At 40.8% G+C, this 16,276-nt stretch overlaps 1 protein-coding gene across 1 annotated transcript in view; it reads right to left on the reverse strand.

Moving 5' to 3' along the window:
- ATF6 (activating transcription factor 6) overlaps window positions 1-16,276 on the reverse strand; it is a 210,914-nt gene that overhangs the window by 163,259 nt on the left and 31,379 nt on the right. The window contains exon 8 of the mRNA XM_045086531.1: window positions 11,442-11,662. Coding sequence (XP_044942466.1) covers window positions 11,442-11,662 — 221 coding nt within the window. The remainder of the gene's footprint in view (window positions 1-11,441; window positions 11,663-16,276) is intronic.

Genomic DNA, 16,276 nt, shown 5'->3' on the forward strand with positions numbered 1-16,276 from the left:
GAACTCAGCGATATCAGGTACTGGTAACTATGAAGAATCACTGGTTTACGACATATCATTGTCTCAATTGTAATTCTTATTTCGCTGAATCTCTAAACTAATATACAAACTGTTACTGATTAATGACAATATCTTCATATCGGACAAATCAATTTTTCCATTACATACAAAAGAAGCTTTGTCTACTTGAAACTGATTTAAAAGCCAAAGAACTAAATTATCTTATACATTTCTAATTTATATAACATATTATTGCCTATCATAGTAAATATATTTATAAATACTTTCTAAAAATATGTGTACAGCTAAACTCATTAGCAAATTTAATGTGTGGGACTCTCATTTTAAATATTCAAATAAATTAAGTTATTTTAGTTTGATTTCTCTAATGATTCTTAAGAATACTCCCTTTTTAGGGGCACTGGGCTGGCTAAGTCAGTGAAGCAAGCAACTTTTGATCTCAGAGTTTTGAGTTTGAGCCCCATGTTGGATAAAGAGATTACTTAAACAAACAAACGAATCATTTAAAAAACTCCTTTTTTCTCAAAAAATTGTTTAAAACAGAAAAGGGGAAAATCTCCTCTTGTACTACCTGTACTCTTCTCAAACCTTTAAGAAACTGTGTTGGGTACATGTCTGTTAGACCCAGTTCCTAGTCAGCAAAAATTAAATAAAGCAGCTTCATTACTGGCAACCTGAGCCATTTAACTGGCAGAGTCGAAGAAATAATCTTCACCCTGCAAATTATCTTATCTTTTTTTTTTTTTTTTAATGAAGAATGCCTTTGGGCATGTAGTGTGATTTCCCGAGTGAGAAAGGGTGATAGACAAAATCCCTGCTGGAGGATAGGTCCAGGCTGCCTTATCTAATCTCATGTTCTGAGGGAAGAGAAAAAACCGGTGGAGAACGGTGGAGAACGAAGGCAGGAGTATCCACAAGATGCTCTTAAGAAAGCCACACTGTGTGGCACAGCTTCCTTAAGAATGGAGAAAGTCCCCTGCACAGGGATCATCAAAGGACCCTCAGAGCAGTTTCCTGTGCCTTCGGTTAATGATTCCTCTGTTTTCGACGTCCCTAGAAATACCTGGTGTAGCTACCTAAGAGTCATAGGAATTTAGGGGCTCCTGGGTGGCTTGGTCAGTTAAGTACCTGACTCTGGATCCTGGCTTGGGTATCGATCACATGAATGTGGAGCCTACTTTAAAAAAAAAAAAAGAGTAATAGCAACCTAAGTCATTAGAGGACAGTACAACACTGGACGTTGGGTGTCCTTAACTCTTATTTCAGCACTGCAATGAATTAACTGAAAGATTTTGAAGAATCACTTCTTCTCCTGGGGCCTATTTGTATAGTAATACAGGGATTTAGACCAGAATAGTGTTTTTGAAATTATAACCCAATATCAAGTAGTGTGATAAATTCAGTAGATCACAAGAGCCTTAAAAAAAACGGACAGAAAGTCACAGGATGAAATAAAAGAAAACAGAATACTTTCTATGTAGCAAGAGCTTACTGTCTCACTAGACTTGTGTGTGTTAAGAAAGATGTAAAACACATTTCTTACTGCGGACTGTGGGCAAAAACTTGAGATCCATCCCATTAATCTTCTGAAGGTCTCATTCCAACCAAAACCAAAATGGTCCTAGTCCTGATGCTAAACAAGTATAATGAACTACCACATGTCCTAGTAAGGACCACTCCGTCCCAAAACAGAGATTAACTTTGCTGTAAATTTTATCTCAGATCACTGAACTGTTCCATTACTGTCAGCCCTTATACTTTGTCTCTCAAGACTTAAAACCGCCTGCTGAAATTTTTTAAAAATTAAGAGAGTACATCTGTAGAGGGAGAAGCAAGTTTCAAGATGTAGGTCATTTGCAGTCTGTACTGCCTCCACGCTCTCTTGAAAGTAAAGCCCCGTAAGGCAGCACTGAGTGGTGACGGCAGCACTGGACCAACACAAGCCCTAGACCTGAATCCCAACTCGGCTGAAGCAGGTCGAGCAACTGAGGCGAGGATTACATGACTCAGATGTGAGGGTCTCTGTCGACTATAACGCACCACACGTAAGTGTCAATAAAAAGAGATGCCCTGCGGCTATGAAAAAATGGAGTGAGGAGGCAAAAATTCTGAACTCCGTCACCAATGCCTCAGAGCTGCTCGGATAAACTGTGAAACTAAAGCAATACTGAAATTATCTGCCTTCATTTCAGCTCCTATTTTCACAGATTCTAAATGTTAAAAATGACTTAAGAAACAAAAATAAAAACAGACAAAATCTGGAAATCCCATTTAATCGCTGCAGAAGCAGAAAAAGAGCCTAAGGGTAAACAGCCGACTGAGATCCTCGGAGAGCCCTCCGTCTGCTCCTTACCCCGTTCGTATCGGGGCTCTCGCTCACCTCAAAGGGCTGTCAGGAGGTTTAGAGCGCGTTGCTGTAAGTGGGTATCTGAGAGTCATATGCTTAGGCAAGGGTGACCCACGCCACCTAATTGGTATTCGCCATTCTCGGCAATACGGCCTTGCCTGAAACACCTCACCAACTGGCTCCTTTCATGGGGAAAGGGGAATAAATATCACCCACTTCACAAGGGTTTTGTGAGAGTCAAATAGAACTACGTAAAAATAAATGATTTATAATGCAGTATGAATGTGGAGTACTTATTAAAACTTGTATCAAAGGGGCACTGGGGTCGCTCAGTGGGTTAAGTGGCTGCCTCTGGATTTCAGCTCAGGTCATGACCGCACAGTCCTGGGACTGAGCCCTCCATGGGCTCCGTGCTCAGCAGAGGATCTGCCAGAGATTCTCTCTCCCTCTCTGCCTCTGCGCCACCCCCCCCCACCGCTCACATGCGCCCTCCCTCTCTCTAGTATCTTTAAAAAAAAAAAAACAAAAAACCAACCATATTAGAAAAGAGCCAAATTCTTCTAAAGCATCAAAAAGACAAAAACTGTGCAAATATTCCAGATTAAAAAAACCTAAAGAGACAACTAAATGTATCTGGCCCTAGACTGGGTCCTGTATTGAAAGGGGAAAAAATTCAATAAAGGGTATTACATCAGCCAACAAAACTGTAATACTGACAGCAGGTTAAAGTATTTAACAAATGTAATTTACGAAGTTGATTACTGTGGGTATGCAGGAGAATATCCTTATTCTGAAAAACACACACTGAAAAATTAGTGGTAAAAATTGTAACATACTCTACAATGGTTTGGGGGGAACAGGAGTCTGTATGTGGAAAGAATGAATAAAGCAAATGGGGTAAAATGGTAAGAGGTTAACGGGTGAAGGTACATGGGCATTCTCTGGGCGACTTTTGTTTCTGCAACTTTTAAGTATCTGACATTATTATCACATGCCAAGTCTAATGTACACGTACACACACATACACACTTTCAGGGCTGCAGGGCAGGTACCACGCTGGGGAATTACAAGAAAGACATACAGGGGGGCGCCTGGGTGGCTCAGTGGGTTAAGCCTCTGCCTTCGGCTCAGGTCATGATCTCAGGGTCCTGGGATCAAGCCCCACATCGGGCTCACTGCTCAGCAGGGAACCTGCTTCCCTCTCCCACTCTCTGCCTGCCTCTCTGCCTACTTGTGCTCTCTGTCAAATAAATAAAATCTTTAAAAAAAAAATACAGATACTTTTCTTTAGAACCCATAAGCAAGGGGAGATAAGAGCCACAGAAAATATTAACCATGACACTTAATCCCTGAATAGCTCTCTTTAACCAGTCAAAAGTTCTCTTCTATTAATAATTAATATTCTTTCACATATTTTAAAATAGTAATCTTTCAGAGGGCATACCCAGTCAAGAATACAGAGCCACTGATACCTTCCTGAAAAACCTGCCATTCTCTTTTGTGAATTATCTATTCATATATTTTGTCCTATTTGTTGGGTTAACTTGCATTTTTCTCACTGATGTATAAATACTCTCTACATTAAAAAGGGTTTCAAAAGGACTATGAAAACTTACACAAGAATGTTCAAAGCAGTATTATCCTAATAGCCGAAAAGTGGACATCATCCAATCCCCATTAACTGGTAAACGGATAATCCAAAATGTCATCCAGCCAAACAATGGGAAATCATTCGGCAATAAAAAGTAGTAAGTACTGGGCGCCTGGGTGGCTCAGAGGATTAAGCCTCTGCCTTCGGCTCAGGTCATGATCTCAGGGTCCTGGGATCGAGTCCCACATCAGGCTCTCTGCTCAGCAGGGAGCCTGCTTCCTCCTCTCTCTCTCTCTGCCTGCCTCTCTACCTGCTTGTGATCTCTGTCTGTCAAATAAATAAATAAAATCTTTAAAAAAAAAAAAAAAGGAGGAAGTACTGATACACATTATGGTTTGAATGGACCTTGAAAAACACTGTGCTAAGTAACAGAAGTCATACACAAACGGCCACTCTGGATAATTCTACGGACATGAAATGTCCAGAATAGGCAATCCCATACAAACAGAATGCATACTACTGGTTGCCAGGGGCTGGGGAAAAGATCAGAATAGGAATGACTGCTAATGGGTACGGAGCTTCTTTTTAGGGTGATGAGAACATTCTGGAATTAGATAGCAGTGATGGCAGCACGACTCTGTGAATATACTGAAAACCACTAAATTTCAGAACTCAATGGTGTGTGAATTTTATCTCAACAAGCTACTAAAAAAATTACCCGGGAAGCTACAGACTCTCTCTCCACAAAAATGCACATACCCAGTATTATAAATGATTATGCAAGGAAAGGGGTGACGTAAGGAAAAGGGGAACTCTCTGTGGAGACACCGTCCATAGACGGCTCTGAGCAGCCCAATGACGGACACTCTCACACACTCAAAGTGGAAGGATGAATCAAAACTACTACCCCAATGGTGGCCCATTTAACTATATTTATCAATATTGAAAAACTACCTACCCTCTGACTCTCTTAGTACAGTCCTGAAATGTCTCCTACAGATATCCTTGCACATAAACAACATTAAGTTAAGTACCAAGTTACTCGATAGAGGAATGCTTACAAAGAAAAAAACTTCAAAAGTCTTAAGTAATTATGATGCCTGCATGAAACAGACTACCCCGCAACTATTAAAGAAAAAAGAAACATGTTCATGTACTGATCCAGAGAGTTCCCTAAGATATACCTAATGAGAAAAGCGAGGTGCAGGACAGAACGAACATGCTCGTTACCACTTCTGCAGAATAGGTAAATGGCTAAAACTCAAATCACATTAAGGAACTGTCTCAGGACAGAGGCACAAAAAATGAGTGACAATGACTGCTTCTGGGCTGGGGGACCAAGTGGCTATACTCATCTGTGACATGGAAGGACTGTCCTCAGGGACAGGATGCAGGAAGGGAAATCAGAGAAAAGAGAATTAAGTGTTAATTATTTATGAAGATAGAAATCAGGATCCCGGGGCGCCTGAGTGGCTCAGGCATTGAGCGTCTGCCTTTGGCTCAGCTCATGATCCCTGGGTCCTGGGACTGAGCCCTGCATCCGGCTCCCTGGGCTCCCTGCTCTGCAGGAAACCTGCTTCTCCCTCTCCTACTCTCCTTGCTTGTGTTCCCTCTCTCGCTGTGTCTGTCTCTGTCAGATAAATAAAATCTTTAAAAAAAAAAAATCAGGATCCCTTTAAGAATAATTATTTATTAACTTTATCAAGCTGCTAAACTGAAAAATACAGAACAAAGAATGTTCCAGGTGCCAGGACAGAAATCTAACCTAATACATCAGAACCTAGAGGGGGAGTAAAACCACCTTCTGCTCACTTCCCTTTCCAAAGCTACTGTAACCACAAATGAAATTACTTGCCAAAGTCCTTATTCAAGATAAATTTTTTAAAGCCCCAAAGAGAAACTACAAGTATTTAACAAAGCACGTTTTTCTTTGATTTGCACAGTCCCTGGTAGCAGCAAAGCCAGAAAAGTAATCAGCACAGAAGTAATATTTTACTAAAATCTGGATAGCTTTTGAGTCCTCCAAATCCTTTCTGCTGAACTGGTTCTGATGGATTCCTCTACTTTAAAAGCCTAAAGAAACAGCACGATCTCAATGTCTTTGTTATTAAAGAATTCAGTCACTGAAAAGTATCTATTCATTCTTCATCTTCTTAGATCTAGGCTGGCCACATCATTTGAGGATGGATATTCAGCTCCTACTTGGACCTAACAGAGGACTTACTCTTGGGTGTTACAGATAAAATAAGCAGCTTAAGTGTCATTAGAGACCATGCTTTTTTTTTTTTTTTTCTCCCGAAAGAGAACGAAGGCACTCTCCATCTTTCTAAGGGTTTCTCTACATTGCTTTGCACTGTAAACGAATTATTTTAGATGCATATTTTTCTTTAAAGATACTTCTCCAGGGGTCTCTTGGGAGTCCTGCTGCTATGCATCTTCTTCCTGGGCATGCCAAGAATACAAGGCCCTAACCGCTCTTTACCCAGGCCCTTTCTCAGGGCTGTGTTTCCAGCAAAAAACCTTGTGAGATGAGGTAATGTCTTCCTCTGGACAATGAGGAAACTTGCTCACTGGAGAAGTGCTAGACTCCCAAAACTCAGCCTCCTGCACAGCCACAAAGGAACACTGTGTGTACTGGCCCCGTCTGCTCCCAGATCACATCACCTCCACGCTCAAAGTACTAACAATACCTGAAATCTTGAGCTGAACTAACACTGTCTCCAGAGAAAAGAAATAAACACGGTTCCGTTCGGTATGCCAAAGGAATCCCCTTCACACTACTTCCAACACCTGCAGGCAGGTGGAAAGGGACCCCCCGGCCCCCAGCTTCTCATGGTGGCTTTAGTGACCAGGACAGGGACTCCCAAGGGCTAGGGACTGGGTTGGGAGGGATTGAGGTCATTAAGTAAAGAATCAGAACAGTGCAAGAATAAAGGGTTTGTAAGATGCTTAATGGGGTGCATGGACTGAGAGGAAGGCCGGAGGCCTCCTGTGCAACCCTTGTAGCCCTGACCAGCCTCCCATCTGGTATTTCTAATTCTGACCCAGCTCCTGACCATGTTCTTTCCGTTGTCACCACCTTCTGACTTCCATTAAGGGTTTGGGCTCCACCTTGGTCCGCCGCAGAGGACGTAGAATATCATTTCCCCACTTGTTTTCCCCTGGTCTTTTATCCCCCCAAAATAACAACAACAATGTAACTCCACAGCCCTAAAACCGGGGCCATAATGTTTCATGAACTTTATGGAATTATGATGGGTACAGAGTAGTAGTTATAGCAATGCAGATCCAAATACTCTGCCTAGGGGTGCCTGGGCGGCTCAGTGGGTTAAAGCCTCTGCCTTTGGCTCAGGTCATGATCTCAGGGTCCTAGGATAGAGCCCCACATTGGGCTTTCTGCTCAGCGGGAAGCCTGCTTCCCCCTCCACCTCCATCTGCCTTCCTGCCTACTTGTGGTCTCTCTCTCTCTCTCTCTGTTAAATAAATAAACAAAATATTTAAAAAAATAAATAAACAAACAGTCTGCCTACGTTCAAGTCCGTGGTTTGATGTCTGACAACATTCAATAGCTCTTTAAAGAAAGATACGCACCCTCTCCTATGAAGGCAACTTTGCAGTTCTAAGATTGCCTTTTACTGAGAAATAAGAGAATTTCTACACTGAAATGAGACACCATGTTCATTTTTTCCATCACAATCAGAGCCAAAAACCAACCATATTTCTTGAAAACTTAGGTAAGTTTTCCAAGAGTTAAAAAGAACAGATTTACCAGCAAAAGACAGGAAGAGTGAGATTATAATTTGAACCAGGCAAACTGTTTCATAACAGAAAATGTGGCACCGAATGCAGTCTGCAGAATCTGGTATGCAAAAAACGCTACTCAGGGCAGTAGCAGGCCTCTAGAGAGTGAAACTAGCCAAATGGAAGAACAAAAAAGGTAGGAAAAAGAAGCCATGTCAGCATTATAAAGCCCCGAAAGACTGATATGCTTTCTTCTGCTGAATTACAGCTTTTTCACCAGGCTTTTGATTCAAAAGCACAAAAAGCACATAATGAAAAATTTTTCTTTTTGGCCATTTTGAATCCAGAATTTATACTACTTCAAATTTATCATAATTTAATAGGACTTGAGTCTAACAAACATGTGCACTATTAAGGTCAACCTAGTTTTAACACAGGAGACTATACCAGCAGATCAAAGTTTCCTGCAGCCCTTCTGGAACAAATTTTCTTTGGGTTCCTGAGCGGCTTGGCCAGCTGATAGGACAGACTGATGTTTCTTTACTTGAAATAAACATTAAGTCAAAACCTCGACCAGAGAATTCATACTGAAAAGACCTGGCTCACTTCCTGATGTGCTGGCCAGGGAAAAATAAGCACAAAACCTTAATGCAGCTTGACTAGAAATTTACTCTAATCACCTTTAAGTCTCTTGCACTAGACACACAGTACGTGAAATACTGTCAGCTCTAAACTCTGGAAAGTAATAACAATGGTAACCAATAAATATTGGTTAAAAAAAAAAAAAAAGATGATGTCTGTCAGGCCTATACTTTTGCATCTCACACATCCCCCAGTTCAATGTTGACTGAGACTTTATCAGAATAATTTACTGATGCAAGAGCAGAACAAACATGTTCTTTCAGGGCCCCTGGGTGGCTCAGTGGGTTAAAGCCTCTGCCTTCGCTCAGGACATGATCCCAGGGTCCTGGGATTGAGCCCCGCATGCGCATGCGGCTCTCTGCTCAGCAGGGAGCCTGCTTCCCTTCCTCTCTCTCTGCCTACTTTGATCTGTCAAATAAATAAATAAAATCTTAAAAAAAAAATGTTCTTTCACACCAAGGAACTTATGGCAAATGTCTGTTCAACAAATAATTAATTGAAATGTTCAGAGATTACAAAATGGGTCTGTAGAATACAATGATGAGTGCCAATATTACAGACGCTCATTATTCAGATATTAGCCTAGAAGAAAAAAAAAAGGCTTCCTTATGCCTTTTTTTTTTTTTTTTTTTAAGATTTTACTTATTTGTCAGAGAGAAAGAGACAACACAAGCAGGACGAGTGGGAAGCAGAGGGGGAAGCAGAGGGAGAAGCAGGCTCCCTGCTGAGCAGGGAGCCCCATACAGGATTCAATCCCAGGGCCCTGTGATCATAACCTGCGCTGAAGGCAGATGCTTAACCAACTGAACCACCCAGGCGTCCCCCTCCTGTTTTTAAATGCAATGACAAGATCAAAGAATTTTAGGATGAGACAAAACCTTTCTATAATGTATCTGCACCTATTCTAGCTGAGTCCTCTGGAACAACCCAGAACAATCATCTTGTTTTCTACACATCAACCTTCACGTCCTGGAATCAGCTCCAGACCTATGCTCAGTGTTCTCTTCTGGTTCATGGAGTCATTCCAACCCTTAAACCATTCCTCTACTAGAACATCGTTTCAAGACATCTTCCCTATCCTAGCCACATGTCTCTGGACTGTCCCACAATCAGATGTTAGAAAGCCAAGAATACAAACTAACACTATGTGAATAATTTAACAACTGTGACACACTGTCGATCTATATTTTTTAAGTTCTAATTTAGTCTTTACCTTTTTTCATGTCTAAGATATTTCATAATAAATATTTTAAATGTCCTACATGATATAAAGACAACTTTGAGGGGTTCCTGGGTCGAACTCCCGACTCTCGATTTCGTCTTAAGTCATAATCTCAGGGTGGTGGAATCGAGCCCTACGTCAGGCTCCGTGCTTGGTGGGGAGTCCATTTGATAGTCTCCCTCTCCCTCTGCCCCTCTCCACTGTATCAGCATGCACATTCTCGCTCTCTCAGATAAACAGAGGAATCTTTAAAAATAAAAAGACAACTTTGAATATTTTCTATAGCCAGTTGCGTTTGGGAGTATCACAGAACAAATATTCAAATTCATAACTTAAGGATTAAAAGGAAATTTAAAAGGATCATTTTAAAAAATACTCTCTTTCATCATTCTTAGCTATATCAGCCTCCTGTGAAAAACATACTCTTTCTTTTATTGGCTGTATAACTTTTTAGTCGAAAATAGCACAGGATATTTTTGGACTTTTGTTGTTATTTACTTATTGTGGAAATTTTCCCACACACCAAAAGGAGAGAAAGATTACACCCAACTTTAATGATCATCAACATTTTGCCAATCTTGTTTCCTCCATCCTGTGCTCCTTGCCCCCTGCCCCAGAGTATTTTAAGCAAATCCCAGCATCGCATGATTTCATCCTCAACTGAAGCCCATACTGTGTTTTAGTGCCTATTATGCCATAACCACTATGCTTAACCTTCTCCAGTCCTCAAAATAAACGAACTTTAACAGTCAAGGCTAATCCTGTACCATCCATGTGTATTCTCGTTCAATACTAAATTTTCTTCCATGTCTGGACACACACAGTTTTCAAAACCTACAGAAACTATAGGAATTACTGGAGATCTTTAATGTTCTGCTTTCATCAGATAATATTCCTTTGTTACGGGTCTTTCAAGATACCGCTGAATGGACATTACTTAGTTGTGTTTATGTAACAACGGAGCCATTTCACTACTGGGCTACTAACATGCTAGTTAATAAATCATGGTATAACAGATTGTAATAAGGCACAAAATTTTAAAAGTATTTTGCAATACCTAAAGAAAAGGTAGAGTAGTAATATTAACAACCGAGAATATCTACTTTTATTCTACTTTTACTTTAAAGAAAACACATATGGGTTTGCCTTCCCACTAATAGTTTAGGAGAATCCACTGTCAAAGTGATTATTTGACTTTAACTTCGTTAAACTTTAAGCCTATAATGTTCAATTACTACTTAATACATGAGATATTTTTGTATCATTTTTAAAGAAAGCAAAAGTTAGCTGGCAAATGCTATAACTGGCTTTGAGGAAGACAGGTCTTAGGAAACTTTCTGTGATTTGTAAATTATTAAAAAAATAAATCAATAAACCTAAAATGGGCTAGAAAATCTGAGGATTTGCAAAGATGGGAAAATACCAACTAATCATTAAGAGAACTCCTAAGAGTAGCAAGTCATCATTTTGCAGTGGTGAAAACCCTTCAATAAATCAAGAGAGAAGGTAAATGTAAATCTTGACCAAAAAAATAGTCTACAGGCTCTTATCTGGGAACTGCCAAAAACATTTCAATCAGGAGACATGAAAGAGTCTTAGAAAATACTAGTGTGTGACTGGGTTGGGGAGGACCTTGCAGAATGCGAGGAGAGCTTCAAAGAAGGAGTTACAGAGGAAAGTATGCAAACATCACTTTTCATCAAACAACTTCAGACTTTCTAAAACCTTATCACTTAGATTCTGACGTGCTAATTTGCCAAGGCACGATGATAAAAACTCCACAAAGCAAAAACAAGGCAACAAAAACAAAACAGTGTGGTTTTGTCCTTGTTGTGTTTTCAGCCAGGCATGATAAAGCACAGAGTTGCCCCACTCACATCCGAGCCCACGCTCCTCATGGTACTTGGTAGGACAGGTTTAGTCACTGCAAGTTTTCCATTCACTGGGCTGTTGGCCGCAGGGGCCGGCACCACATTCACCATGTGATTAGGTAGTTGTGTGGCTCCCCCGGCGACAGCAAGGACTGGGGCAGAAGAGGGCAGGACTCCCGGAGCCTGAAGCTGTACGACCGCAGGCTGAGAAAGCACGACGGTCGGACCTGCGGTGGAGGAAACAGGACAGGAGTCAGAGTGTGCGTGACCACTGCGACAAAGGACAGTGTTTAACATTTAGGTCTCTTCTGTGGATACAAGAGGAGGAGGACACGGAGGGCATTTAAAACCACCAATTAAAACATAACCAACAGCAGCACACACGCACAATGACTTCTGATGTTTTGTTTTTAATGAAACCAACTACATTTGTTTCCTATGAAGTTATCATGAACAATGTATGTCCATATTTTTTCTCAACTATATTCATGTCAAACTTGCTGAGTTACACATAGATTTCTCTATTAACCACTGAAATTTATGAGTGCCAAGAAGTATTTTTCATATTATAACTAATGAATCTTTTATCCTGAACACTGAGAGCCACATATTTTAAATTAACAGGATTTAGAAATACAGCACCAAAAATATACAAATGGAGATTCGGTGACTCAATATGTGGCAGCCCAGGGACTACAAATATCAAAAATGTTAAAACTTGCAGTAATATCTCCCAAAGCCAAGTGGGATGCATCCCACTGATGCATCCCAAGTATCCACTAAGTGATGAATAGATAAAGAACAGGCGGCCTATATAAGCAATGGAATACTATTTCGCTGTAAAAAAGATGAGATCTTGTCATCTGCAAAAACATGGAAGGATCTAGACACTATTCTGCTAAGTGAAAGAAGTCCAAGAAAGACAAACATATGTGGAATTTAAGAAACAAATGAACAGAGAAAAGGGACAAACAACAATAAAAACAGACTCCAGGGACACCTAGGCGGCTGAGTCATCTAAGCATCAGACTCTTGCTCTCAGCTGGAGCTGTAATCTCAGGGTCCTGAGAACGAGCTCTGTGTCAGGCTCCAAGTTGGGTGTGGAGCCTGCCTGGGATTCTCTCTTTCCCTCTCCTTCTGCTGCCCTTGCCCCACTGCCCAGTCATACTCTGTCTCTAAAAAAAGAGAAACAAAAAATTAAAAAAACCAAAACCCAGACTTTTAAAGAGAACTGGTGGTTGCCAGCAGGAAGGTGGGCAGCTGAAACGAAGCGGATGAAGAGTGACACTTACTGCGATGAGCACTGAGTCACGAGCAGAAATGTTCAGTCATTACACTGTACACCCGAAACTAGCAACGCTATGTTAATCCTACTTCAATTAAAAATCTACTTTTTTTTATGAAGTTGTTCACAATGTCCTTATTAAAAAAACACGGAGGGCACCTGGGTGGCTCAGTGGATTAAGCCTCTGTCTTTGGTCTGGTCATAATCTCAGGGTCCTGGGATCGAGCCCCACATAAGGCTCTCTGCTCAGCGGGAAGCCTGCTTCCCCCTCTCGCTGCCTGCTGCTCTACCTACTTCTGATCTCTCTTTCTGTGTCAAATAAAGAAAGAAAATCTTCAAACAAACAAACAAACATTAAAACCATTTGAAATGAGTTCACAGTGAACAAGCACAGGAGACAAATCTGTAACTTAAAATTATTTGTAGATAATAGCAACTCCCCCTACACACACAAAATGGTCTCTAAATCTTTTTCTTAAATCTTCACATTTAACATTATTTTTTAAATTACACTAATCTGAGGAGACTTAGTATCATTAACCTACAGAAGACTCCCATGACTCAGAACTCCGGTCTTTTAGAAATCTCACTTGCCTACTGAATGCTTCCTTTCAGATCTGGCCAATTTTACAAGGTGCTGAAAGCCTCCCCCAACATCCACAGCTGCTTGGGTCTATCCAGCAAAAAAAGGTACTACAGTAACCAGCAACTACAATTACATAAACATTTATAATTCTTCTTCAAGGCAGGAAAAAAAAAGCATTCTACTTTCAGCCAGTGTAACACGACCCACGTAAAATTCAGCTTGGTATTTCAAAGGATCAAGAAAAACTAAAAACCTAAATAATACTTTGAAACACCTGTTTGTTAAGAACACCTGTCTTAGCTTTAAAAAAAAAAGGTCACTTCCATAAAATCAAAGTCTTTATGTTTCACATGGCCCCAAAAAGCACACTAAAACTAGAGTTTAGTTAACAGCATTTTATCCCACATAAAAAAATAACTTCATAGATTTTTAATATGTGTAATTTATTTGGACAAAAGTGATCTCTAAACATTTTTATCTTTTTTCCAACGGAAAAACTTCTTTTATGAAATAAAAACATTTAAATGAGGAGATGACTCATAAGCAGATATAAATATGCTTAAGTCAAATATTCAAATAAAAATATAAAATAAAAAGCTCATGACCAGGTGTAAGGTTTCTTAATAACATTTATTATTAAGAAATTATAGTCTAATACAAATGGCTAACAGATGTGTGAAAAAATGTTCATCATCATTAGCCATCAGGGAGATTCAAATCAAAACCACATTGAGATACCACCTGACACCAGTTAGAATGGCCAAAATCAACAAGACAGGAAACAACGTGTGTTGGAGAGGATGTGGAGAAAGGGGAACCCTCTTACACTGTTGGTGGGAATGCAAGTTGGTGCAGCCACTTTGGAGAACAGTGTGGAGATTCCTTAAGAAATTAAAAATAGAGCTTCCCTATGACCCTGCAATTGCCTACTGGGTATTTATCCCAAAGATACAAATGTAGTGAAAAGAAGGGCCATCTGTAACCCAGCGTTCATAGCAACAATGGCCACAGTCAACAAACTGTGGAGAGAACCAAGATGCCCTTCAGCGGACAAATGGATAAAGAAGATATGGTCCATATATACAATGGAGTATTATGCCTCCATCAGAAAGGATGAATACCCAACTTTTGTATCAACATGTACGGGACTGGAAGAGATTATGCTGAGTGAAGTAAGTCAAGCAGAGTAAGTCAATTATCATATGGTTTCACTTACTTGTGGAGCATAAGGAATAACATGGAGGACACTGGAAGATGGAGAGGAGAAGGGAGTTTGGGGGAAATCGGAGTGGGGAGACGAAGCATGAGAGACTGTGGACTCTGAGAAACAAACTGAGAGGGGAGGGGATGGGGGGGTCGGGTGAGCCTGGTGGTGGGTATTATGGAGGGCACGGATTGCATGGAGCACTGGGTGTGGTGCATAAACAATAAATTCTGGAAGACTGAAAAGAAATAAAAAAGAAAAAAAAAGAAATTACAGTCCAAGGGGTGCTGGGTGGTTCAGCTGGTTAAGCGCTCGACTCCTGATTTCGGCTCAGGTCATGATCTCAGGGTACAGTACAAAGCTCAGGAGGGAGTCTGCTTAAGATTTTCTCCTGCACTGCTCCTCCCCCACTCGCTTGCACACTGCCATACTCTCTCAAATAAATAAATTTTTTTTTTAAGATTTTATTTATTTGACAGAGAGAGAGTAGGCAGAGAGGCAGGGAGGGAGAGAGAGAGAAGGAAGCAGGCCTTCTGCTGAGCAGAGAGCCCAATGCGGGGCTTGATCCCAGGACCCTGGGATCATGACCTGAGCCAAAGGCAGAAGCTTTAACCTACTGAGCCACCCAGGCGCCCCCTCAAATAAAATCTTAAAAAAAAAAAGAAAAGAAAGTACAATCTGGTACTAGAAGAAGACACACTCATCATTATGTAAACCTTAAACCAAGTGACCACTCTTCTTTAATATCAAAAAGTATCATGGTCACCCAAGATGATCATGGCTGTTCTTTCAGTTTCAGGACTAAAAAAATACATGATGAGAAAAGGCTATTAAGAACTTAGTAACAAGGGCGCCTGGGTGGCTGGGTGGGTTAAAGCCTCTGCCTTCAGCTCAAGTCATGATCTCAGGGTCCTGGGATCGAGTCCTGCATCGGGCTCTCTGCTCAGTGGGGAGCCTGCTTCCCTCTCTCTCTCTGCCTGCCTCTCTGCCTACTTGTGATCTCTCTCTGTCAAATAAATAAATAAAATCTTTTAAAAAAAGAACTTAGTAACAGGGGCACCTGGGTGGCTCTGTCAGGCTGAGACTCTTGATCTCGGCTCATGTCTTGATCTCAGAGTCATGAGTTCGAGCCCCACATTACTTTAAAAAACAACCACAACTAAAACCTAGTAACAATTTAAAATAAATCTGTAGTTTACTAATCTGAACTACAGCCACAAAAATTTTTTAAATAGGAGTACAAAAAAGATATAAAACAAATTATTCAGGCTACAGAAAATACCTGTCAGTATGGGGGTTTGTAGAGGCCTTGCAAAATGCCAAAGGCTACTATTCCCACCACCCATACCCTGGGGTCCACAGTCTGGAGTGTGGGAACCACTGAGTTAAACCAATATTCTGAGAAGAGCATTATTCCACATCTTCTCGGTAAAGATCCCAAAACGGGGGAGCCTGGGTGGCTCAGTGGGTTAAGCCTCTGCCTTCAGCTCAGGTCATGATCTCAGGGTCCTGGGATCAAATCCCGCATAGGGCTCTCTGCTTGGCAGGGAGCCTGCCTCCTCCTCCTCTCTCTCTGCCTGCCTCTCTGCCTACTTGTGATCTCTCTCTGTCAAATAAATAAATAAAATCTTTAAAAAAAAAAAAAAATCCCAAAATGAAACACTGCTCAGTGAACTTTGGGATTATTCCAAAGAGCAGAGGAGGTGGTAAAAGTAAAGAATTAAACATTTCAAAGAAAGGATCATACTTCTAGCTGCCGTTAACAC

The sequence above is a fragment of the Mustela putorius genome, unplaced genomic scaffold, assembly GCF_011764305.1.
Source record: "Mustela putorius furo isolate JIRA1106 unplaced genomic scaffold, ASM1176430v1.1 tig00000997_pilon_pilon_pilon, whole genome shotgun sequence".
In the NCBI taxonomy this organism is placed as follows: domain Eukaryota; kingdom Metazoa; phylum Chordata; class Mammalia; order Carnivora; family Mustelidae; genus Mustela; species Mustela putorius.